General features: G+C 48.3%; 9 protein-coding genes across 9 annotated transcripts; 5 read left to right on the top strand and 4 right to left on the bottom strand.

Annotated features, from left to right (window-relative positions):
* Positions 1-278: 278 nt before the first annotated feature.
* On the top strand, positions 279-2933 carry KD926_009595 (uncharacterized protein; the record flags this gene model as incomplete). The annotated part of the gene is made up of 3 exons (XM_053095250.1): positions 279-350; positions 488-2619; positions 2675-2933. The coding sequence occupies 3 exons, from the start codon at positions 279-281 to the stop codon at positions 2931-2933; spliced, it is 2463 nt and encodes an 820-aa protein (XP_052960162.1).
* Positions 2934-3994: 1061 nt separating this feature from the next.
* On the bottom strand, positions 3995-6915 carry KD926_009596 (uncharacterized protein; the record flags this gene model as incomplete). Its single annotated transcript, XM_053095262.1, has 7 exons — positions 3995-4038; positions 4096-4736; positions 4792-5189; positions 5263-5935; positions 5998-6208; positions 6269-6381; positions 6782-6915. The coding sequence occupies 7 exons, from the start codon at positions 6913-6915 to the stop codon at positions 3995-3997; spliced, it is 2214 nt and encodes a 737-aa protein (XP_052960163.1).
* Positions 6916-10127: 3212 nt separating this feature from the next.
* On the bottom strand, positions 10128-11780 carry irs4 (the record flags this gene model as incomplete). The annotated part of the gene is made up of 1 exon (XM_053095272.1): positions 10128-11780. The coding sequence occupies one exon, from the start codon at positions 11778-11780 to the stop codon at positions 10128-10130; it is 1653 nt and encodes a 550-aa protein (XP_052960164.1).
* Positions 11781-12460: 680 nt separating this feature from the next.
* Positions 12461-13410, bottom strand: KD926_009598 (uncharacterized protein; the record flags this gene model as incomplete). Its single annotated transcript, XM_053095283.1, has 2 exons — positions 12461-12505; positions 13009-13410. The coding sequence occupies 2 exons, from the start codon at positions 13408-13410 to the stop codon at positions 12461-12463; spliced, it is 447 nt and encodes a 148-aa protein (XP_052960165.1).
* Positions 13411-14737: 1327 nt separating this feature from the next.
* Positions 14738-15702, top strand: KD926_009599 (SDR family oxidoreductase; the record flags this gene model as incomplete). The annotated part of the gene is made up of 4 exons (XM_053095294.1): positions 14738-15036; positions 15132-15239; positions 15298-15454; positions 15517-15702. The coding sequence occupies 4 exons, from the start codon at positions 14738-14740 to the stop codon at positions 15700-15702; spliced, it is 750 nt and encodes a 249-aa protein (XP_052960166.1).
* Positions 15703-16761: 1059 nt separating this feature from the next.
* On the top strand, positions 16762-17427 carry KD926_009600 (uncharacterized protein; the record flags this gene model as incomplete). Its single annotated transcript, XM_053095304.1, has 1 exon — positions 16762-17427. One exon carries the CDS (start codon positions 16762-16764, stop codon positions 17425-17427), a length of 666 nt encoding a protein of 221 aa, XP_052960167.1.
* A 737-nt stretch (positions 17428-18164) lies between these two features.
* Positions 18165-19091, bottom strand: KD926_009601 (putative NAD(P)-linked oxidoreductase; the record flags this gene model as incomplete). Its single annotated transcript, XM_053095315.1, has 2 exons — positions 18165-18626; positions 18684-19091. The coding sequence occupies 2 exons, from the start codon at positions 19089-19091 to the stop codon at positions 18165-18167; spliced, it is 870 nt and encodes a 289-aa protein (XP_052960168.1).
* A 2468-nt stretch (positions 19092-21559) lies between these two features.
* On the top strand, positions 21560-22063 carry KD926_009602 (cupin domain-containing protein; the record flags this gene model as incomplete). Its single annotated transcript, XM_053095326.1, has 1 exon — positions 21560-22063. One exon carries the CDS (start codon positions 21560-21562, stop codon positions 22061-22063), a length of 504 nt encoding a protein of 167 aa, XP_052960169.1.
* A 1250-nt stretch (positions 22064-23313) lies between these two features.
* Positions 23314-24315, top strand: KD926_009603 (uncharacterized protein; the record flags this gene model as incomplete). Its single annotated transcript, XM_053095337.1, has 1 exon — positions 23314-24315. One exon carries the CDS (start codon positions 23314-23316, stop codon positions 24313-24315), a length of 1002 nt encoding a protein of 333 aa, XP_052960170.1.
* Positions 24316-25933: the final 1618 nt, after the last annotated feature.

Below are 25933 nucleotides of genomic sequence, written 5' to 3' on the forward strand. Positions count from 1 at the left end.
AGCATGCCAGCCTCAGGCAGCAAAGGCAGCAAAGGCAGCAAAAGGCGGTCAGAAGGGGCGGCGGCATGTGACGTGACATCAACGTTGAGCGGTGATCGATCGATCTTCTTTGACGCTGACTTGGCTCTCATCTCTCCCCTCCTAGTGACTACTCAATACTATTCTGCCACCTCCTGCCTTTTCTGACTGCAAGTGATGTTCTCTTCCTTTCTTCCATGGCGCCCACGGGATCTCGAAAGAGAGTAAAACCCAGCCCGTCAGGCGCGGATTCCCCCCAGATGTCGAACGATGGGGCTGCCTTATCTCCCGCGGGCAACGGACGCTCCAATCTACAAAAGCAAGGAGGCGTTGTAAGTAGGACCCATCTCTCCGGGTAACCCAGACCGGGGTTCAAGAACAACGATAGATAGCAAACTGCATCCGGACACTTGTCGATAGATGCTTCACGTCTGTACTGTGTGCATGACTAATAAGGGGTTTTCAATAGAACTGGTACCCCGGTGTTTGGCCCGCTGTTTCTAGATCGTCCAAAGCGGCCCCGGTTACCGAGGTTGCCCGTGAGAGCATCTCCGTCGCGCAGAACGTAGCGTCGAACATCACCTCCTCATCGACTCCCCAGCTCGATTCTCTCAAACAGCATCGCAATCCATCTCTTCAACTCACGAGGAAGGCGGGCGCGTCAAGCCGATCCCTGCCCGCTGACGCTACCACAACCAAAATCAACATTGCCTCCGATGGTTCTACCTCCACGCCAGCGGTGGACTCTGAAGCAGACCCTGCTGCTAGTTCAACATCCGAGTCGGCAAACAAAGAGGTGTTGAATGATAAAGATTCAGACGCGCAGGAGGACACCAACAAAGAGCAGCCGAAGACAGCAGCCGAAGTCCCCAGCGATAATAATACAAGTCCTGATACTGCGGGGCCAGATCAACCCCCATCGGAAAACACACATCCAAGTGGTTGGCTTTCATGGTTTTACAGGCCAACGACAACAGAGGAGGTTCCTGCAGCTGATTCAACTGATTCAACGACCGAGACACCGGCCGCTCCATCCGAGAACCCACCCCATAAAGAGGACACTGTCACGCTCCCCGACCAAGAGCCAACAAATCCAGACAGCGTCCCGGAGACGTCAGAAATCTCAGGGACTTCTCAGAAACGTTCTTGGTTCCAGATGTGGTACGGCGTGCCTCCACCCAAGGGTGTAGAAGCCGTAGAAGCTACCGGGGATGATCACCCTACTACTAGTGATGAGACTGTTACTTCACATACTAATCCAGCACCTACGGCAGACCAAATTATCAACAACCCCGGGGAATCGGAACAGGAATCGGAACAACCAGCGGATGCGCCCTCTACTGAGTCATCCGCTCAGAATGTAAAACCATCAGGGTGGTCGTTTTGGTTTCGAGACACTTCACAAGGCTCAACACAAACAAATCCGCAAGAAGCGGAACTGGTGGAGGCTACAAAGCAAGACCCCCCCATTTCGAAGCCTGATGCCAATGAATCAGAGGCAGAGCAGAGACTAGAGGTTTCAAAGAAAGGGACGGTAAAAATCAAGCCCTCGAAAGGCAGTTCTGCGGCAACTGATCAAGCCCTGCCGGAGCCAGAAGCTCAACCCAAGGCCTCAACGCCAAGTGTTCCGGAAGCTGCGGCGTCAAAACAGCTGCAGAAAATACTGCCTAACCAGGTTCTGCCACGCTTCAAAGAAACATTTGCCTTGCAGGAAAGGCCAAGTCTCTTCCAAACGATCGGGCGTTTCCTGAGTTACAGCAGGGAGTCGAACAATAGACATGTTTACATGACCCGAGATACACCACACATTAAGAGAGCGCTGGCTGTCGGGATACATGGGTATTTTCCTATGCCGTTGATTCGGAGTGTTCTTGGTCAGCCAACGGGAACATCAGTCAGGTTTTCGAACATGGCAGCAGACGCTATCCAGAAGTGGGTCGATAATCACGGATACACATGTAACATTGAAAAGGTAGCCTTGGAAGGCGAAGGCCGCATCTTTGAACGGGTGGATCTCCTCTGGAAGCTACTACTGAATTGGATGGAAGAAATCAGGAACGCAGATTTCATCATGTTTGCCTGCCACAGTCAAGGGGTACCCGTGACCATTATGTTGGTGGCCAAGTTGATCTCTTTCGGGTGTATCAATGCTGCTCGGGTGGGCATTTGTGCCATGGCAGGCGTCAACATGGGACCTTTCTCCGAATACCGATCGCGATGGATCAGTGGGTCTGCGGGAGAGCTGTTCGACTTTGCGTTGCCTCACAGCGAAGTGTCTAAGCAATATGAGGCGGCTCTCAAAGCCTCCCTTGATTTCGGAGTCCGGATATCTTACATTGGCAGCATCGACGACCAGCTGGTCTCTCTTGAGTCGTCATTGTTCTCACCAGTAACCCATCCATATATCTATCGGGCAGTGTTTGTTGACGGCCGAGTTCATGCACCAAGTTTCGTTTCGCATCTGGTTGGATTTGCCCTGAAGCTCCGCAACCTGGGAATCGCAGACCACGGTCTCATCCGTGAATTAAGTTCTCCACTCGCGGGCAGCTTATATAGCGGCGAAGGCCATTCCCGACTCTATGATGACGAGGCCGTCTATCGGTAAGTTAACTCGATTTAAACCAAAGCAAACCCCCACTCCCTAACATCAACGCAGATTGGCCATCGAATTCGCGCTAGAAACATCCAACGTCCAAGGTGCAACCATAGACATCCGACGCAGCCCCCCCTCGTCCCAAGTGAATCCGTACATCCTCCCCTTTGCCATGCGCGGACTCCTCGAAGAAGAGTTCGTGCGCCGCGAACTCTACGACGAGACCATGCAGCTCCTCCGACAGTTCGACGAGTGGAAACCCACCAGCAAGGTCCTGAAGGACGTTAAGTTCCGCTTGGAAGGAATCCGATCGAAGCTCTAGATTTAATTCATTCCCTCCCACTCCCGTTCCTTTTCTCATTCGGTCACTGGAACGTTCTTTCTCGTTGCCTTTTTTTTTTTTTCAATGTCAATATACTTGTACTAAATACAGGCTACAATTTATTATCAAATAGATATCAGATATCAATCTTTTTTCTCTTCATTCTTTTCTCTTTCCTAGGTGAATTATAATATTTCTTTTATCTAGTTCTCATCTAGTTCTCATTTCCCTTGTATAGATAGGTTGATACTCGCACAAAACTGACATGTCCTCATCCATGAGCTGTGCAAGAATGTTGACATCTACTTAGAATTAGACAAAACTAATTCATCCAGCCCGTCCATTAACTCACCTACATCTCATAGATTCGACAAGGAGGATTCAAAAGAAACAAACCGGAGAAAAAAAGAAAAAGAAATCCACAAATCGATTGGTGCTATTCTATCGGCCTAAAATCCAGATGATCCAAATACAACATCATAATTGTACATAGATACAAAAAAAGGATGCGCAGTAGATAGATAAGAATCGCCTTCCTTCCGCGAGAGCCCGCCAGCTGGATAGTTATTAGAAATAGAAACAACAGAAGTCGTAAAGATAAATAGGGAGGGGGAGAACGATAGAAAGAAGTAAAAAAACGAAGAGAAGCGAAAAAAGAAGTCATGACCGTTTCAGTCGTTAGAAAAGATTGCCATTTGAAAATCTGAAACACATTCACTGGACGCGTTTCACTACCCAGTAGACAACCAAAGATGTTGTAGATAAAGGTAGAAATGAATGAGAGAAGGGTATATTGTAATTGCTTTTGGGTATGATATCCTTTTGTCCATTGCTAAACCCAGTCCAGTCCAGTCCGATTCGATCCGATATATTTGTCCTTTGTCCGATACCCTAATTTGAAAACCGATACTATATAAATGTAATTCCTTGGCAGGAGAAAAATATAAAAGGCGCTATATTATATAAGAAGGGAGGAAGAAGAAGAAAGAAAAAAAAAAAGATAAAAAAGAAAAAAAAAAAAAGAAGTGAAAGTAAAGATAGGAGGAAAGAGTGAAGAAACTCTACGCTTCTGGAAACGCCGTGTGATATGCACCTTCGATTTCATCTGAAAAGACCTAATGTCAGCAGAGTTCAATAGATATCAAGAGAAAGTACCACTCACCTCTCATGCCGTCCAACGCCTCGAATGCAATCGCATAATTGGAGACAGTCGCAATGATACGTTCCAGACCTTGGCGGATCTCTTCGATGAGTCGATCAGAAGGATTGTCCGGGGATTTGTTCTCATAGTCCGGCGACATTTGCTTTTCGACTCGTGCTTTGTAGAAGATCATTAACATGGCATAGCTTCCCTGCATCAAGCAGCAAGCAAACGATGGCATGGTTCGCGGTAGTTCGCTTTGTGGCATTAATTGCATGCCTTTGCCCCCTTCGCTCAGCGGGTGTGGCAGCGGTAAGCTCTGGAACATGTGCGAGATCAGCAGGGCTGCCCGAAGGCATGTCTTGGCCGAGTGTTGAGTGCTGTACGGGAACCCGTTCGTGAACGAGTACTGCGACATCGAGTTGTAATCCGACGACGCCGAGGAGATTGATGAGGGTGTAAGCTCGCTTGGCGGCTGCTGAAGTGGTTCCAATCCCCCACATGAGCACCCGATGGTGTTGATCCCGCTGGCGGCCTTGTTCTGCTTGGTTTTGTTTCCTGGGGCCGCGTTGCCGGCGTTGGCTGCGGTAAGATCGCAATGTTTCTTGATGAATATGGGAATGTCGGAGAACGCCCTAAAGCGATGAATTTTGATTTGTGCGCTGGTCCAACGTTAGCAAAATCCTTGAACCGCCCGATTGTTTGACAAGCACCCACCTGGATATCTTAATGCGCGAAATTGCACGAATACTTTGAGCTATGGAGTACTCAATATCACCGCCGCGGTTTACAGATTGAGGAACGATGGGGAGTAAGTTGGACTGCGCCAGCGCAGAACTAGCCCAAACATCAAGCTGTCGCATGCGTTCATAAATGTAATGCATGTTGGTTCTCGTTGCAATGCATTTGTTCAAATCGATGATATACTGAGTCGCCGAGACAAGTACTTGTTGAGCTTGCATCAGAACGGACCATCCCTGGGGAATAGTTAGAATATTATCGCTCTGAATTTGAGTTCCACATCGGACGACAGTAGGGAGACGCACATCTGGATCTGCAGAGAATCGCGGATAAGGTGTTACGAATTGCGGGTCATTGGCGACGATTGAAAGCGGCTATTGAACTTTTGTGTTAGCAGCTGAATCGCCAACGAATCAATCCAGAATGGTGCGAAAATCGGCAGCTTACCATTGTGCTGACAATGGATCCTTGCAAAACACAATAATACTGCAAAGCCTCAAGGTTAGCTGCTGAGTCTATGAAATTGACTGCGATCGTCCATACCGTCATCCACCACGCTCTCCTCCGCGCTTCCGCACATTCGTCATGCTCCTCTCCCAAGGCGTGAAGAGACATATCCAACGCGATTGCCAATGCTTGACCGGCACGGTACCGCATTTTGAGAAGATTGCCCCGCTGGGTATATTCGTAGATGGAAAGAACCAAGAGAGCAAGGATACTTTCAAGTTCCACTGGCGTCCGAGGGTGGAAAGGCTCACGGTCAATTGTCGGTCGATCTCCGGACAGGGCTTGAGAGGGATCTGTGGAAGACGCCTGAAGCTCACAATCCGCCTCGATGCTAGCATTGGCCAAATGTGCGAAGGTATGGGCGTAGGCCCTGCGACGGACGACGGAAATTGGAGACGACGGCTCCATGTCGCTTGGATGCGGGACCAGAGCCAGTATGGCGGACAGTGCGAGACTGAGAGGAGAGCGTGGCTTGTATATCAAGGCAGGTTCTTCGGACGGGGAGTCAGTATATGAACCGGCCCCTTCCATTGGGCTGTCGGGGGACGGAGACAACACTCTTGGGGAAAGAATAGGAAAATAGGGATGGATGAAGAAATAGTAGGCATTGAGTCTGGCCAAGTATTAGACAAAACGCAGGGCAGGTACATTGGAGCATTCCCGAGCAGAACTCACATATCGTGCTCATTGCCGTAAGCCCTGACCAAGGATGGCGATGAGACACTAGATGGCGAAGGGGTCGGCTCCATTTGAGCATGAGAACTGGGCGCATCGTTCGGGACAAACAGATCGGCAAACATGTTGTGGACATCGGAAGTGAAATCCAGACTTCTCAGGCCTGCCCCCGGTATGGAAAGCACATCGATTTGACCAAACATCCCCGGGGCTTGTATCTCAGGTTAGCGACATGCAAACTGCATTAGACATGTTGATCGTGTTCACGTACAATCGTCAAAGCCGGTCGAAGGAGGTGGAATATTCGAGTCCGATATGTCATCCTGTTGAACGAGTACATCTGTAGGAATGGACGGCCTTTTCTTTCTCGGACCACCGCGCTTGCTGGGCAAGTAAGAACATTTCTTCTTCTTGCCAAGACACTTCACGCATGGGAGGTAGATTCCTCAGCATATAATTCTTGAAGGAAATTGAAGGGGGAGGACATGGGTGAGAGAGGAGGAGCCAACGAGGCGTAATGATAGTGCGTGGCACAGACCATTGACAGACACGTCCAGCAGGGGAGTGAGTGTGTAGTGTTTAGAGGGCCAGGGAATAGAGGGAATAGACGGAAAGAGAAAGAAAGAAAGGACCTACGTTTGAGCATGGATCTTGTCCGTCACAGCGTGTCCGTGACGAGCGACTGTTCGAATGTCCATCACCGTCAGCCTCGCCGAGCAGAATAAGAGAGGATCGCAATGTGCGATCAATAGAGCGATCGATGGAGAAGTACGAGAAGACTTACCAGGACAGACAGGCTACCTTGACGGGCGGTTTGGCGAACTTCTTGCGCACGACAGTCGTCCTGGCCATCTTGGGCTGTGTAACTGTCGTGGTGACTCCATTGTCATAGGAACTTGAGAAAGCGCCCAGCACCATGGCGAATGTTGTCTTGGGCTACTTTTGTCGGTCATGCAATCTGCGAGCAGAAACGAGCGTGCTACCGTCGGCTTCCTCCACCGGGTTAGACGCTCCAATGGCGCATTACTACAGAGCGCAAGAACGTACAAAGCGGAGACGGAGGAGTTTGGTCTCTCTCTCTCTCTCTCTCTCTCTCTCTCTCTCTCTCTCTCTTCCTGTTGCAGTGTTGCCAGGAATTCGGGGGAGGAAACAAGCCCGTTGAAATCCTTTCTCTCTCTCCCCTTTTTTTTTGGGGTTTTCTTTCGACCTTTCTGATTCACTTTCTTTTCCCCTCATTTAACGGGAAACGGAGAGGGGGGGAGGGGGGGGGAGCAAATGAAGGAGAACGCCGAGGAAGTGGTCTGATATACAGAGGCGATAACTAGAGAAAGCTGGGGAGGGAAGCGCGGGCTTAATCATCCATCGCCATTCAAAAGCAAATCCCGAAAGACGGACGGCCGGGATTTGGTTCAGTCAGGCAAAGCGCGAATGTGGCGCCGGATTGGCGTAGGATTAGTCACCCCTCGATCGCCTTTAGCGTTGCACGATTCCTTCTGGACTTGCATACTTCTAGGTACAGTACATGCACGGCAGTAGACTACAGGACTCTGACGAGGCTACAGTCTATCCCTCTTGCCTACATATCCGTTACCTGGAATAATGGGACAGCCCTGGCACTACAGTGTAGGCAGGTAAGGCCCTACGCTATCTACTTCCCCTTCCACTTCTTCTGCCCTCCTGCATCTTTGACTCCTGCCCTTTTCGGCCGCGCGGGAACTTGCGGACCCGGTCACCTTGCGATCACGTGGTCCTACCGCCATCGTCGAGAATGCGCCGGCTGGGAGCCCATCATCGTCTCCTCTCTTTTATTCGGACGAGTCCGTGATCTCGGATTGCCAGTCCATGGTGACGCCCGTCATTAAAGTTCAGCCTTTGGATCACCCCGTCCTATTTCGTACGCCATTCCGACAGCCGACTCCACTTCCCAGTCAATATCTAGTCTTCTACCAGTTCGGTCCTCGGCATGACGTGTGGACACTGGCCGGCTCGATCTGCCAGAGTTATTTGAATCTACGGCGCTAAATCCGAGATCCGGAGAGATTGCGTTGTCAGAATTCCAAATCCTGGAACACCCGGAGTGGGGAAAGCGCAGGGAACAGGGAAAAAAAAAAAAAAAAAAAAAAAAAAAGAAAAGAAAAGAAAAGAAAAGAAAAGAAAAAGAAACCTCGAAAAAGGAGGAGGTGGGGAGAAAAAGAAAAAAGCAAAACCACAAGAATCCTTCGGGTAAGGGGAAGCAAGACTCACATATGTAGCTTCACCTCCAAAGTAAGGACGAGACATGCGCCGTTCCCCTCCTGGCTCGTCCGACAAAAGTACACGAATGGCCGCATGAACCATGGACGACGTCATTCGGTCTGAACTCTGAAACCATACTAAGAAACAAGGTGGGGCTCCTTTTCGATCAAGATCAGATCAGTCAATCTATTAGTTAGTATTCATCGTACTGGGCGGTACTTTCGACCTTCGCCAGAGCAATAGGGAGGAAGCCAAATGAACAAAGATACCTCTAGTCTACTCCGTGCTGGAATGCAGGGCTGATCAGTCCCTCATTGGGTATTCAGTTGTTCTATTCCCGGATCGGCGCGGATGATCCGATAATGTCATGGTCTTCGATCAGAGGTCTACACGATTTGCTCCGTAGCTTGTCCGCCTGCCTAGGGCTAGACTAGGGCTTGGGGAAGGCTTAGGGGGAAGGCTGAGGGAAGGGACGCAGATCGACTGATCGAAGTAAGACCTGACCAGTAAAGCAAAGATGCTTTTGAAAATGCTGAACTGCGCTGGATGGACTATCCTTGCCTCATCGATACATCTATCAAACAGTCAGAGACAAGAACAAGAACGCCAATATGATCGGCCCTACGGAAGACAGCAACCTAGATAGCAGCAAGCCTTGAAGCGCCACGCAGGTGTGACGTTAGGAAGTCCCTCCCTGGTGATCGATATGATACATAACGATCATGTGCATGGGCTGTAGCTAAGCTAGTTATTACCTACTATTATTGCACTTTTTTCTCTAGCATGTATGTACGTTGGTGATCCCGTTCGCAGCCATCTTCTTATTCTGGACAACGCCTGTGGCACGGCGGGCCTGTATCAATCAATCGATGCATTGTGAGTGGACTGGCTTTTCATCCGGATTCAGCCACGGACAAGCTCGGTCGACCAGTTGCTGATCCGCATGATCCAACGCCCTGCAGTGTGCATGGTGTCAGGGCACTTCGTACATACAGTAAGTACATACATGGCAGTGTGATCGGCGTTGGGCCTCACCTCACTGCGATCTCTATCCCTCTATACTATCTTGTATGATCAGGCCGCCGCAATGGCCAACATTTCGAAGGGATCGATCCAGAGAAAACAGAAAAAGCGGTCAATGGGTGCACTTTTCTGCTCTCCTTCATGCTCCCCCTCCTTCTCTCGCAAGGAAGAGGTAGGGGGACCTCTTTTGAGCAAGTAGGAGCTACCTGTTTGATTCCCATGACAAGCACCCATTCTACCCAAAGTACACCCAACAAAGAAAGCCTAGGGAAAGTTGATTTCTCTGGGACTAAATGTTAGACGGTTAGACCCAAGGTAGGGTATATCTACTATAGTCAGCAAAATGGGAATGCAATCTCTATTTAAATCTACTAAGTATGCCTTGTATAGATAGTCAGACCAAAGGCCTAGATTTAAGATTAACTTCTGTATAGTAGATTTATCTGTACAAGTGAGTGGAGCGGTTTTGTAGTAGTATAGAAGCTTGCTCTTGGTGATCTTTGGGAGAAGAATAAGATTGAACTGATAAGTGAGTGTTCAAGAGAAGAGAAGTACATTGGATCTACTTTCCCGTCAGTCACGATGACGTCAAGAGGTACTTCCTAACCTTAGAGACCTTTTTTAAAATTGCTGAGTATTCATCGCTCAGTTTGCTCTCCCCCCTGAAGCCATTCACGTCGCCGTGGGCATCTGAGCAAGGGGCGGTGGAGAGTAGTGGGGCATTGTTTGACAATTATACCCTATATCCTATATACCGCTGTTGGTCATTCCAAATTTCATTATTTTGAGTTCAATAGACTTCGACTATGGGTAACAAGCCTAGCCACTGCACTGCAGTAGGGCTGTAAATGAGAAACCATCATGATACACCGCTATATGAGACTTTGCTGCGACAGCGTCACGCCGGGCACTCGCCTCACACTGTACCAAACGCTGTCGGGCACCTTAGGGGGCAGCTTGTGGCCCTTCAATTGTTGATCAATCAACCACATTCCCACAACAAACTCGTCCCGCTTCAAGATCCCTATCTTCTGGTGATCGACGAGATCCCAGATCTGCTCCAAATTGACGGCCGGTAAGCGGCTGCGAGACCAGATATCGCGAACCACGACGTTCACCACCATGTCCGACGCGTTCGCGGGATATCCGTCGGACGCTTGATCCTGTGGTGCGGATTGCTGATCCAGTTGGCACGGGGTCACATATAACCCCTTGTTGGCGGCCCAGACGCCCTCGTATCGTTTCCGCTCCTTTTCCGTGATTTCGCTCCGCCACCGTTTTCGATCCCCCTCGTGGTGCTTGTGGGGATGTTTACGAACAAGATGTTTCCTGTGTCGCTGATTATGGGCCTCCTCGTCGTCGGACTTGACCGAGTCGCGGAGTGTATGCCGCATGGTGCCCGGGGGGCTGGAGGAAATCGAATGTTCACTCCTGCCCGAGTGCTGCAGGCGTAAGATTGAACGAGACCTTGGCCGGCGCTGCGGTGGAGGAGTGGGTGGAACTTTCCTGGGCGGTGGTGCCCGACTGGAAGCCAACGACGACGCGACTATAGCATCCGACAGAGCTTCTTCGTCCATATCGAGTAAACTCGAGTTGCTGGTGTTGAGCGAGCGAGCAGACACAGAGGCCATGCTGGGACTTATGGGTCGTCTTGGGGAATCACGGGTATCTAGGAGCTTTCGGTGGTCTCGTGGTCCCTGGCTTGACCAAGTGCCCGGTCGCGCAGGCAGTGGCGGCGCTTTCCCATTGGAAAAGGTGGATGAAGCTTTGGAGCGAACCGATGCACTGGAGGTTAAAGACGGCTCGGGAGTTCGCGTTTGGTGCTGGATAGGAAGAGCGGTGTCGATTGCGTTCAGTCGAGGTTTCCGTGGCACCGGCGGAACGGGACGGGGCTTCGCTACAGTCGCCTGTATGGGCTCGGACACTGAAGGGGAAACCTCCCCTATTGGCTTTCGTTGAATAGAACCCTTTCTGGATGGCAATCCTTGCTCATCTGCCGAGATGTTTGGCATAGAACTGGTGCTTGTCGTCAGGTCGTCCATAGAGTTCCCTGTCAGCAAGTCCAGCTGATTCTGGTCGCGGGGTATAGTCGGCGCCCTATTCGCATGTTGCACCGAACGCATACTAGGCGTCGGGGAAGGGTTTCTCTTCTCGCTTGCCATCGCGGATTTCTCTGCAGCCAGCTGAGCGGCGATCTGATGCATAGACCTTTGGTTGGTGATTGTTTTGTTGCTTTGAATTCTCACGGGCAATTTGGGAGGCTGCGACTGTGCCGCAAACCTCCCTATCTTGTCTTTTACCGAGCCAATTTCGGGCGTATCAGCCTCGGAATGAGGCGGCTCGGGGCCACGGTTGTTATCCATGGCCATGCCGGTTCTATGGGTAGCAGCGGGTGAAACACCTCTTGACGGACTCCTATGAAACGCATTGACGGCACCTTGAAGAGCTGTCAAGGAATGATTGACATTGTTGCGCGACAAATGAGAAGCTGCCCGCGGGTCTAGACCGGAAGTTGAGCTTGCCATTCACGGAGAAAGGAGATCTGCCGCGGTCGTAAGTTCGGGTCGGCGCTTAGGTAAGGACGAGCCACGTGGCTCGTCTAATTCATACAAGGATTGGAGTTGAAGGCAAGAGATGGGAATCAAGCCATGGTGAAGCATCTGAGGTGAAAGAATGATAAAAGGTGGAGCGAAGTAGCTAACTGAATCAGGTGTAAAATGTTCGGTGTTGACCGGTAAGAAAGAAGGATTGCTCAGAGTACTTTGAGTCCCTTAGCTTATGGTGGATCCAGCCAGTACAGGAAAGGGTGGTTGGAGTTTTCCGGCCAAGAGGCTTAACTAATGGACTCTGAGCGGTCTCTGAGTAATCAGTGAGCGATCAGTGACCATCAAATCAGGTCACTGATCGCTCACTGAGCATTCATTGGACCTCACAGATTAATCACGTGACTGGTCTGAGCAGCTCTGAGCCCGGACTGAAATCTACTCAGTGAGCCTGACTCTGAGCGCCCTCATAAAAGCGGCGGCAGCTAAGATAGGAAAGCCCCACCCGGCAGAAGAAATCAAGTAGTTAGTTAACTAGTTAGTTAGTGTTGGAGCCTGATGGTATGGCTTGCGGCGCTAGGCTGCACGTAGTTAGTCAGTCAGCTGACCCACACTGGGCCGCTGCATCTCTAGAACCTCTGCAGTTGTAGTATTAGAAAGAATCAAGCGTTTCCATCCGGTTTTCGAGCCTTATCAGAGCTATATCGCTCATCAGTTAGTTAGTTAGTTAACTAGTGAACTAGGTATTTAAAAAAGATGACTACGCAAGATTATACATCCAAAACAGGAAAGGTCGCAAAATTATACAAAATTGAGGTTCTATGAGGTTTTCTGAGGTGCGGTTGAGTTTCCCGAAGTCCAGTCCTCGCAAACCTCATGCCGCGGTCTAGGCGTGATCTACTTACTACCAGCCATCGAGCAGGATTCGAGCTTTCATGTTCTTGATATTCTTCCGAGACCACAAAATATCGAATTGTCGTCGTTGTCATTACTAAGTCATATTAATAGGATGAGAGGGGCTAGAGGAAAGCTTCTTATCCAAGATCCGACGAAAGCATATCTGTCAATGCCAACCTGTCCGGAGTATTCAATGTCCACATCGAGGCGTTTCCTTGCATGACTATGCGGAATGCCCAAATCGTTGGCACCGGAAGCATCTCTTTCTTTTTAGTTCGCAGCGTTCCACACTGCCGATGAATCTCAGGCCAACCAGGTAGCCCTTGCCTAGAACGTAATCAACACCTTCTGTGCTGTCGAACCAGATGCCGAGAGATGCATAATCTCCCAGTGCCTTGTCCTTCTTCTTCAGCCACGCAATCTTCTCAATCCGGGGTCCTTGCTCATTTGAATCGTTGTCTTTCATGATTTTCTCGATTGCCTGTGCATTGGCGTTTTCGAGGTCCAAGTCCTCTGTCAGGGTCCAGTGTACCACGACGCCGAAGCGCGCTTTGACCAGTTTCATGTTATTTCTTAGTTCGTGCAGCCATTCAATATTGTTGCGAGTTGCTTCTGCCGACTCTATGTCCTTTATTGGGATGACTTTACCAGTTCTAGTGGTGCCCACCCCGGCTACTTGGGCGTCTTGTGTGGACGGTGCGTTCGACAGCGCCATACGGATGTGGGTGTTTGCGGTCTCCGTTGGGAGATATCGCCCAAAGGTGTTTTGGTCGCTCGGGTCATTGTCTCTCGGATCTACAAAGGATGGCTGGTGAGTTTGTCTGTGCCTGGCCATGAGAAGCCTTGAATGCAACACTTTGGAACTCAGATTTTGGTTTGTAGTGCTGGCCTGTTCATGTCTAATAGATAATTGACCTAAATTGAAAAATTTATGTAAACGTTTTAATTTTCTATCCAGCCGACCGAATTTATATGACAATTTGCAAGTGACGATTCCTGTCGACTGCCGAGATAGGTAAAAGTCGAATGCCGTGTTCCATCGAAGATTACTTACCCGATGGGCCGAAGAGGTGACAAATTGAAACTGGGAAAGTGTTGAGAACAATGGCGGGGATAGTTGCGCCTGTAATGGCGGCATAGAATCATTGTATACCCGCAATTATCTCCGCGTATCATGAGGAAATTTCCACCTATCATACTAGCTGCTCTGTTCTCCCCTATTATGCTATACATGATACGCACACTTCTGCTTACGTTGACTCACTTTATGATCGAACTTGCACTTTCTGATCGAGTGTGAGCTATTCCTATGGGTTGCTTATAATTGGGCTTGCCCTTTCTTCCCAACCTCAAGATTTCGCCAATAGCTTACCTACTAGGCGGTCAGTATTGAGCCGCCACAACCTATCGGTGTAGCCATTTCGACGTGCCCGTTGTTGACCGCCGCTGAGAGGCTCGGATGTACGTGTATGGTTTGAGTCTGAAGACAGGGAAGGAAAAGAAAAGAATAAGGCCAAATTTCCCTGTAACCAACATATCCACTCTGCAAATTAAAACGACCTGCTCGCCGGTCATCCGGACCGTGCTGGAGATTCCCATATCCTATAAAAAGGAGATGACTGGAGTCAAAGAATGGGAGTCAGCCCCAGCAGCAAGGTGCTGACTAGTACAGTGTAATTATGTAGAACATTATGATACTGACATTAGCCATGTCGGTTGGTGAGGCCCATCCGAGATCTCCATTTCTGTGCGAACTTTTGCCGGAAATACCGGACATTAGCGGATCTAATTCAGTCAATTTGCGGTATAGACAATTATGGGTCTTATCCAATGACCACAAGTACCCTCATGGTGTTACTGTCCACATAGTACACACACAGAGTACATTGCGTCATGAAAAAATGTCTATATATGTCCCAGCTCCCCCCCCCCCCATTCGTTAAATCCACGTTCTCACATTCTTGATTCTACTAAGAGTGTTCTGCAAGGGAGTATCGTCCTATAAACCATCTTCTTGCTTCTGCTCCCATTCAGACGCCACTATGCGCTCCTACCTGATCACAGGTTGTTCTCGAGGAATTGGTTTCGAATTAACACGCCAATTGGCCAACTCTCAAGACGATGTGACTATCTTTGCTTCCTCTCGATCTTCTGATAACCCGAAGTTCCAGGAACTCTTGCAACAACACCCGAAGCGCGTCGTATATGTGCCCCTTGATGTGACGGATCAAAAAAGCATAAAAAATGCTGTGGATATTGTCACATCGAATCTAAACGGCGAAGGATTGGATGTTCTTATCAACAATGCCGGAGTCATGTCTACTGGACCCATTGAAGAGATGTATGTTCTATCGCTTGACATTGCTCTGTGGTCAAGTTGTGACTCGAAAATTTCGTCACCCAAAAAAAATTTATTCACTGACAATTTCCGCAAAGGAACGATCTGGAAGACGTTTTTCGCCTCAACGTCAGCGGTGTCCATAATCTCACCAAGGCGATTTTACCTCTGATGAGAAAAGGAGAAGAAAAGAAAATTCTTAACATGTAAGTGATTTTCCGGATAAATCTCGTTTGGGGGCAACCGGTCATAAAAAAATTCTAGCTCAACTACTCTTGGTTCTATATCTTTGCAACCTACCAAGCGTGTTGTGACTACTCCTTCTTATAAGATCTCCAAGGCTGCTTTGAACATGCTTACGGTGATCTACGCCCATGAACTTGAAAATGAAGGATTCACAGTATTCTGTATTAGCCCTGGCGTAAGTTTCATGGAAACCCTGCAGTTAAACTTCAGATGATCTAACTATTGATCGAACACTAGTGGCTGAAGACTGATCTGGGAAGCGAGAACGCGGATCTTCCCGTTGAAGTAGGTGTGAGCTCAGTTTTGAATATTCTTCATACGACCAGCCAGGACGGCAACGGTCGCTTTTTCAACATCCATGTGCCTGGATGGGAGAACGCGCCCGGCCTTGGCCAATACGATGGAAAAGAGGTGCCGTGGTAGAAGCTTATCATGATGCTGAAGCATGTAAAACACACATTTCGCCAAAATCAGTATATGTTTGCTTACCACTTGAAATCACGCATTAATTCCTGAGCAGTAACTCGAAACGCGCTTAACAGAAAGAGAGCGGCGATTAGTTTCTTATCTCCCTAAACCTAGAACCTTCTTTTACATGTTGAATACACGGCTCCAGGTTGGTCCTATATCCCACAATATACCCACACGAATGAGACCTGAGTCTGCGGCTATAGTTTACCTCCGGAGTCCCATGCGCATCCAGCGGAACCGCTAGGGGCTCCAGACTGATTGATGATGTCATTTATTTGATTGGGTATAACCATGGGTATCTGCTAGACTACAAAAACAGACACCGTCCTAAGGGCCAGAACCCGCGCCGTTTACCCCTGAATGGTCACTTTTGAGCTCAATGTACACCGAGTAGGCTTGATGGGTTCATGATGCTCAAATCCCGATCATAGCAATAGCCTGCTTATGTCCGGAGTATATCCGACAAGGAGCCCACAAATTTTGCGGCTTGAGTTCCTTCACGAGGTGATTCGTTATGATCGACAGCGGATCTGTCAGACCCACTAGGTATCGCAAGAAACGTTTACAATTTGAATAGCGAAAAATTTGCAAAGTAATTTCAACCATGATTAGTTAACAACAGGATCATATAAGCTAGCCCATTAGAACCTCGCCATTCGATTTCTCACGAATCAAGATTTCATGAGTGTTCCATCAACATCTCCTACTCCAGCTTTGCAATATGAAACTTCCACCCTTTTCTCAGCTGGCGGCCTGGTGCCTGGCTTTGGCACTGCCACCATCTTCATTGGCGACACCCGATTTAATAAGCTATCCCCTTTCCATTGTCTCTCAGTTTGAAACGCCAGCAACCTTTGAGAACATTGCTGTGAGATCAAATGGCGAGCTCCTCACGTCTACGGCATCGCCATACCTCTTTCAGGTCTCGCCTTTCTTTGAATTCCGCATGTCCGAAGTCTCCTTGGGATTGCCGAGTTGGAGGAAAATATCTTCTACGTTATCGGTTCAAACATGACAGGCTTGACAATTGACCCGGGGACCAACAGCGTCTGGCGAGTAGATCATCGAAATGTTTCGAAGGACTCAGTTTCCAACGAAACGTCGCCCATGGCTGAAGTGACCTTGGTTGCCGCCCTCGAAAAAGCTGGAACCCTAAATGGCATGTGTCAGTTGGGGCAGAGCGATCACATGCTCATAATGGCTGACTCCGCTGACGGAACCATCTGGAATTTGGACGTGAACACGGGATTGCATGAAATTGTGATCAACCAGCCAATTCTGAAACACATTCCGCAAGGCCTACAATTCGGGGTAGATGGAGTTCATACTCACGATTCCGACCTGTTCTTCACCAATTTTAACCAAGGACTATTTGCCAAAATCCCCGTGTCCCCGATCTGGGGCAATGCTACCGGTCCTGCGGAGCTTATAGTCAACGGCACAGCGGGCGATGATTTTGTGCTTTCACCCGATGGCACAGTCGATATTGCAATGAAGTCGAGCAGGGTTATCGCGGAGTCATCTGCTCTTTCAGAAGCCGCTTCAGTCACCATTGGCAGGACAAAGTGGGACCGTAACAGTCTTTACGTTGCGTCCGGCGGGGTGGTCAATCCTAGAGGCAATGGCACTCGTTCTGAAGGAATCGTTGCTCGCATTGATCTTCCAAATGCGATCTAATTTTTCTTTTTAAGACTTCATGGCGAGGATTATCTGATCGATGTCACGGAAACAGATGAGATATTTAGCCTCTGCAAATTGATCATCACTGGAGGGGCCTAGCTCTCGCGACCATGGCCATCGTTTCGATTCTTGCTTCATCCGCTGGTTCCAAATGGTTTTCAGTTCGCTTGATGCTCGAATTATTACAGCCAATTGAAATGAAGCATGACTAAATTGACTGAAACGTTGGCAGACCAAGGCGCAAATCATTAAATCTTCTGTCCCAAGTAGACCTCGGAATACTGCGATTACGGTTCCGATGTGTGGAACCTGTTATTGAATCTCGCCGTTCTGCGGCTCAACACTACGAGAATTGGCCGCGCTCTTATCCTGTCGCGCTTCTATCTATATAGATTTGCCTGTACAAATATTTGCCAAATGCCCCTGTTTAATAAGCGAGAGTTGGAGTGACTACTGCGTGATAATAACCCCACAATATATTGTTTCTGCAGTATCTAGCAGAATTAGCTATATCTGCATCTGTCTAACTAGGTTGGACACCAAGATGCAGATGCTACTCTGATACAGTACAAGCAGTTGGTCGGTGTTTACCTATTATTTGTGGTCAGACTGGGACACAGTGATAGGCTTTGGTCCCTGTACCCAATCATAGTGAACGTTCGCAGATCGAGTCAGCGACACATCCTGAGGGCCAAAAGCACCTTGAGGCTTTGAATGGTCGAACAAAGTGCCACTCAAGAAAGTATGTGGAAATCCGTGATCAAAGGGGTAGGCGCGTTCGATCTCAGCAATGTTTTCTCGCTCAGCGAAATCTCCACAGCGGGAATGTTGTGCGTAAGGTGTTCGATCTTCCGTGCGCCGACGATCGGAAAGACATAGGGCGTCTTCTGGAGTACGTAGGCCAAGGCAATATTGAACAGTGAGTAGCCGGTTTTCTCAGACAGCCTTTCTAGCTGTGCAGATACCTGCTTATCACGTTCTGAAAGTGGGATAAAATTGCGACCTCCGTGGTTCTTTTCGCGTTGTTTGAATCCCTCCGTAGTCTGAAAACGTCCTTGATTGAAAACCCCATAAGGACATAGACCCATGCCTTCGTCGTGCACCATGGGAATGATATCGCGTTCAAAATCCCGCATTGAAGCGTTCCACATCCCCTGGTAGACAACGAACTGGCGCAGGCCGTGGTCACGGGCGTACTAATTCGCTTTCGTGACAACCCAGGCTGGGGTGTCCGATATGCCGAGGTAGTTGACTTTCCCTGAGGAGACCAGGTCGTTCAAAGCATGCATCAGCTCGGGGATGGATGTCGTGTAGTCCCAGAAATGCACATAGAAAAGATCCACGTATGTTGTCTGCAGGTTTTGAAGAGATTTTTCAAGGGACTGACGCATGGACTTCGTCCCGTTGCCCAGATAATTCGCCTGAATGTCGCCTGGCTTACCCGAATAAGCATTGCTGTACTTCGTTGCCAGCACAAGCTGATCTCGGATCTGGCGAGCGGACATCCACTCGCCCAACCATTGCTCCGACTCGCCATTCTGGTAGACATTGGCTGTGTCGATGAAGTTGCCTCCGTTATCATAGTAGGTGTCCATGATAGAAAAAGCCGTTTCTTTAGTGATTTCACCATATCGCTCCTGGTGGGAAGAACCAAACATCATGGCTCCTAAACACAAGGGAGACACCCGAACGGATGCAGCTGGGGGTAAGCTGGCGGTACCGAGCCAGTAAAGGCTTTGCAGTCATCTCAGGGCTCATTTTGTATTGGATAACTGACGGTGTAACGAAAACACTGTTGGACAGGATGATTCGCTTAGGTAGGAAAGCTCAAGGTCAGGGTGATAAAACAACAGCGTAGAAGAAAAGCTCTGGACTTCGGGACTTATATAGGGTTCCTTGATGCGCACGGCCCAAATCAGCCTGTTAAGTTGGGTGGTGATATCATGGACAAGGAGGGAACATTCACTGAAGAGCCCAGTTTCAGACTTTCTGCAGCATCACTAGTTGGCCACATGGGGATACCGGTGACGTAAATCAGGCATCTGCGAGTGTCACCTGCTGACCGGAGATCTGGAGATAGCACTGAGGGTAACAATTGCCCTGTTGGGAAGGTACGGCTCTCGAGATAGCGTCGGATTTGGTCGGATAGAAAGCTGTGGCTAGGCCAAATCAATTCTCGTCATGAATTACGCAATTATCACCGCCATGAAAAGTCCAATGCGCTTCGAGAGAAATGTCAAGCTGGTATCTACCATGCTCCGTAATCATCATCCCCAAGAATTGCATCCCATTCTGTGAATGACGGCAAATAGTCTGTTTTCTTAAATACCACCAACCTCCATCTAAGAAACAAGATAACTCTACTCCATGCCAATTAATCCTCTCAATGCCTTTACTATATACGATCAACTGATTTGACTCTGGAGATGGAGTTTATCGTGCGAGCTATATATAACACTTCTTGGGAACAGCGGCCTTTCACCTCGCTTCGCTCGCCAGTAGTTCGTTGACCACATCAATTCAGTGCAACCCCGTATCAGCCAGCCCCATTTTTTAAGAAAGCCTTCTGTGATTTCCCAACTTCTTGGATCCGCAGGTTCACCCCAGATAATCAAACCAAACGGTCCTGTTGAGGCTCCATCCCAAAACCCCATAATATCGATACATAGTTCCTCATCATTCCATTCGTTCCCTGCCTGAATAAGATTGTTTCTCATTACCGGGCAGGGGAACAAATCAATCCAGGTGTGATAGATACTGCTGCGCTGGAGTTGTGTTGGGCGTAACTTCTCAGGAATAGTATCAAGATCAAACCCGGGTCTTGCCATGGAGAACGGGGATATAGAATCATCCTCCATCCACTCCCATGTGATACCAAGAGCCACCATATTGCTGACAAAGGCGCGATGAACATTGACTCTAGTCAAGGAGAGTAAATGGTCGGCTTCCGGACTATTCAGCTGATAGCTATTATGAAATCGGGTCACTTGTCTGAGCAAAATTGCCTTTTTATTTGCATCAGGTATTTTGACCCATAATGCACTGACCATTGCCGGCCAAGAGGTCATAAATCTGGATAGCGCCTTGCTGGTACTTGTGCTGGAATCACAATACTCATAGAATGAGTGACCAATTTCAGTAGGGACACCAAGGGCAGATTCAAGTCCTTTGACTTGGTCTATGAGCGAAACTTTGCGCTGGCGCGTGGACTCTACTAAGGGGGTCGAATTATGGTGTGTCGGATGCCAAATTTCCACCTGGTGCCATTGCACCTTTGGATATATGGAACGTTGCTCGGATCTTGTCTTGGAGCCTAGATATTAACAAATTTTAGTGAATGATACAGTAATTTCAGCTTCGGCCGACTTGCGGTGGGCTCTCTGGTTCACTCGATTCTGCCGTTTTCTCCGTTCCTTGGCATCCGGCACACCATACCATTCATCTGCCGACAATCTCTCGGACAGGGAAGCGGCAGGTCGGCCTGCTGGCTGGGAAACCTCGCCGGTCGTCATACTGGCCGCAAGAATCATGGTGGTGAGCTAATGAACAGCAGCGACAAGGCGAAGGGGATAGTGATAGTTCCGTGCACGTTTGCTGACTGCTAATAAATTGACGTTGTAGCCAATGAAAAGTCCCTGGTGAGCTTACATAAGCATGTATTCACGTCATTGAGGCACCCACTCGTACTAAATGCTGACCGCTAAGGCTTTAGTGTCATGGACTTTAGACTGGGTTCCATTGAGGTTTCTGAAATGCTCCACTTGCCCACTCAGAGCATTGGCGGGGCTTGGCCGATGCTAGGGGAAGGCAGAAAATGGCAGGGCCGCATCACTCGATAGGCGGATGGAAAAAGCAGGCTGCACTTTTATACTGTCTACAGCATCATTAACTCCGCGACTTATTTCCGAGAAGATATTTCACCAGATGGCCACTTTCCATGGCTCCAGACCGGACATCGCAGCCAATGATAAGGTGCACTAAATGTTGGCGTCTTGAACTCCGTATTGTATCCCTGAGTAAGCCCATGTGGCGAGATCTATTCTTCATATAGACCTATCGCAACATGCAAGAATGGAGTCTTGGTCAATTATCTCCTCTTTTTCCCTTCGAAGGCACCCAAAATACCGCAATGCCTGAGGCGCAATCACCTTCGTCCCTCCCCAAACCCCGCCGCATCGTGACTGGCCACAACGAAGAAGGCGTCGCAACCGTTAAACACGACTCATACCTCGATATTCAACCTTACGGCGATGGCACCAACCTGACACCATTCTGGTACACAAACGAACAGCCGGCGGATGTCAGTAGTCCTCAGGACAAAGCCTTTCTAGAACCAGCCATGCCACTGCTGGGATCAGGCTTTACTGCCTACGATCTACCTCCCAAGTCTGAGGGGCTTTTCCATCGCACAATTACTCTGGACCATGTCATCGTTGTACAAGGATCTTTGATTCTTGGATTGGAAGATGGGTCCAGAATCAAGTTGAATGAGGGTGACGTGGTGGTACAGCAAGCAACCATGCACAATTGGAGTAACGTTACTACAGAATGGGCACGAATATATGGGATCATGTTTCCAGCGCGAGCGCCAAGTGTCATTGGGAAAACATTAGAAACAGTTTGGCCTTTATAATGGTCATGCTGTTACCTAGAAGACCAAGTGCTTGCGGGACCAATAGGGGGTTCGCGGTCAAATTCTCAATGTGTTCCCAAGTTCTGCTTTCAACCTTCATTTTTGATCGGAAGTGAATGTTATACAGCTGGATAGCGATATATATATGCTGCTGCATTCATATTGGGTCAGTTGTGTTTAAGCGCCTTTGATGCTACAGTAGTACGTCGAGAGATCCGAAATCACCGGTGCGTCATGTATTGCACTCAGTCATTCTGTGCCCGAGTCTTCTCCCAGAGAAATCCTGCCATTGTGATAGCCAGAATATGTGTTGTATATATGCCGGGTAAAGTCAGGGAGTGTCTGGTTCTCACAACCCTTCCAATTCCCTTGGGGGATGGGGAGGGTAGTGATGAGCGTCGTTTAGCTTTGTCGTAAGTGTTGACAGCGGGTACTTTCTTATCAATGCCATATAGGAGACTCTACCCAAGGATTTGGTTTGATTCCGTTTTTCTTTTTCCTTTTTCCTGTTTCCTCTGAGAGTTTATAGATCAGGTTAGGGCAAGAAAGCAAAGCGCTAGAGGCCATTACGGATATTACGGATCATTTCCTCGCATCAGGATGTTTAGATTGAATGTACAGTTTCAAGGTCAAGCCTGGTCAGTTGCTAGTTCTGCTTGCAGGTCGCATTTTCCATGTTCGCTTGGCTCCAGCGAAATGTAACGTCGACCAGTTGAATCGCGGATGATGGAAAGTCAGTGGCGACTAAGATGACCCGCAATGAGCGTCGATTCCGCGAAAATCTCTTTCAATGAAGTAAGTACTACTGTACAGTGGTATGGTTGGGGCTCGGGGCTTTCGCTCGATTTTTCGACTAAACGAAACAAGCAGAGTAGCTTATTGAGTCTTCCCAAGGCAAGATCGACGGTAGGTCTCAGGGCAAGGCGAAATTACAATGAATCGCCTATAAAGTCGTCATTATCATCTCGAGTACCTTGCTTAAGGCGATGTATGGGCGTTTGACGGTTTTCTTCATAAAACAGTAGTTCTTCATGCTTGCGTTTTTACCGCAAATAGCTATCAATCCGCTACGCCCAACTCGGCTTTAAGCGGTGTTAGCCGGATACACGGAATGCCACGGTGTAATTGATTAACACCCTAGCTATTTAACTTTCTTCATGCGCCGTTTCACCATTCTGTATGATTACAATATGTGTGACTTCGTCTGAAAAATACTTAAGAGTATCAGCAAGTTTCTTATTTTGACCTCGATGCAGCCGTTTAAATATACCCTTTCCAATAATGGAACCGTGACTGGTTTACATTCTATCCCTCCATTAACGGCATCGTCTATCGAATACCGTCCTGTGATCGTTGGCCTTCACGGTGGAGGCTATGATAGCCAATACTTTGACGCGACTCCGAACTACTCCGCCTCGTTATTAAGTTTTTCTCTGGGGGTACCTTTCGTATCTATCGACCGTCCTTCCTATGGTGGTACCACTTCCATTCTTCCTATTCCCGAGGGCTCCAGTTTTCCTCAAGAAACCGGCCTCTGGTTGCATCAATACATTCTCCCAAAACTTTGGTCCGAAATTGGCGTACCAAACCGATGCAACTGTATTGTTCTTCTATGCCACAGCCTGGGCGTTATGGGAGGTGTCGTGACAGCTTCTTTACACGCCCAAGATGAAACAGCGTTATATCCACTTGGTGGTCTGATTGCAAGTGGTATGGGAGACAAGCAGTCCTTGTTTATGAAGAATTATGCACCTTCTTTCCTAATCGTCGACGCCGATCATGCATTGTTCCCCGTAGACGCCAAGGACACTGTTATGTTCAAGCCGGGGACTGTCACTTCAGAGATTTTGGAGCAATGCGAACGCCTCAATGCGGTGTGTCCGTTGCCTGAAACAGCCGAATTTGCACCTGGGTGGCTACCTATATGGAAAAAGAAGTGGGCAGCACAGGTGACAGCACCTGTAATGTTCTCTCTTGTGGAAGATGATCCCTTCTTTGTGTCCACTGAGGAGGAAATTGACACTTGCGTGCGGGCGTTCAAGAGCAGTACTCGTGTTGATGCGAGCATAGTGAGGGGTGCACCTCATTGCATGGAGCTGAGCAAGTGGTCACAAGGGTGGTATGCCCGATGTTTTGGTTTTGCGCTGGAATGCTCTGCCAGTTTTCCACTTCTAATTGAAATGACACAGAAAATGCGGTTTGGAGGTCCCCCGTCTGAGATGAGAGAAAGACACTCCGGGTACTACTTGTAATGCCTACTTTAAGCTAGATCGTGCAGACACATAGAGAATAAGAGGTATAACAAATAGTGGGTTAAAGAAAACTAGGCTCCAGAACGCAATTGAGGGACAAATAAGCAGCGTGCATGGCAGTGGGGTTCCAACGTAGAATAGCGTATTCCTTCCGGGTGCACACGTGCATTGTTGAACAGAAAGGTGGGCGTCCCGTGTCTATCACACAGACAAACAGTGATATGAGGTGCAGAACTGTCCGGTGCACAACATGCATGTACGTTGATTGATCCCTTTCTTTCACTTCATCCAATCCAGGATAGTCCTATTGTCATGCCTACATTATATAGTTTTGTATATTGATAATAGTGATGCTACGGTTCGTTTAAGTTGGGTAGGATTCAAGGCATCTTTGATTCCATTTCAATGTATCAAAGAAAATGGATTCTTATACAATGCGTGATGAGGGACCACAAAGTTTCAAAAGGCTGACGTTACAGTATCGCCACGATTTCACAGTCTGAGCTGGATGCTCACATATCTTCCTATGAGAAATGTAAAATGTCTGACTTGGATCAATTCACAACTTTGTGCACTTTGAAATCGGGCTAATGAAATCATTCATTCATCCATCCATCCACACTAGTGTTCTCCAATTGGCGCATCATTTTGGCACTAAAAGTTGATTGTCGCTTCCTAGATAGACCTGGTGTAGCTTCTAACAGAGAGCTGCTTCAATCGTCTTGTATTTCCGTGTATGGTAGAATTTTTGGATCTTGTAGAAACAATAAGCTAACTTGCTATGGAATTTTTAACCCAGCCATGTCCAAGATACTGCTAATTGGAAACTCCATGTAGTATAGAAAAGTGCACCCGCTACATATCCTGGCTATCGAATCTGGAGCGTCTTGCACAAAGATCGGTCTCGGGCCTACAAATATTCCTGGGCCATAGTTCCAAACAATTTAGCTAGCCTTTCCAGTTACATCTTGCGGCCAACTAGATCCATGATACACGATAATATTCAGTACTGATTTACAGGACTCTATCAATAATGGGAGGTATTAATTTGGGCGACACGGACAACGGTTCTCATAATATGGAGATGGGCATTCTCAGTCACTGTGGAACTGACAACGATCTCTTGGGATCTGAGGATCAGTTAGATCTTGAAATTCCTCTCCTTCTCAGGCAGACCACTTTAGATCGGCGCTGAGAAACTCCGCTCACTTCGATGATAAGTCATACACGCAGGGAAATAGTAAAGATTCAATAACCACAACACAAAATTAGATAACATGCGAGAACTGGATATTATTTTACAGCTTTTCATAACATGCCGACAGTTTCCCGAATTGAGTGGTCCACAGCAGCTTTCCGGATCCTTGGAAAAGGAGAAAGTCATGTGGTATTTGCTGCAAGCAGCTGTACAAGCCTGTCGAGATCGATGGTAATTTATGGGGTGAAGCCCAAAACCTGGACATCTTGATGTCTCGAGGGTGACGTGTCCGGAAACTGTTGGTTTGGAGGAACGAGACAACTGACGCCCATCAGACGGGACTGAAACGAAGTTGTCAATGGATGAGGGCTTGAAATTCCGAATATTGGATAACCTGCGGGCTCATGCCGGCTCAAATTA

This window comes from Aspergillus affinis, assembly GCF_023601865.1.
Source record: "Aspergillus affinis strain CMG 70 chromosome Unknown NODE_6_length_556011_cov_87_064024, whole genome shotgun sequence".
NCBI lineage: Eukaryota > Fungi > Ascomycota > Eurotiomycetes > Eurotiales > Aspergillaceae > Aspergillus > Aspergillus affinis.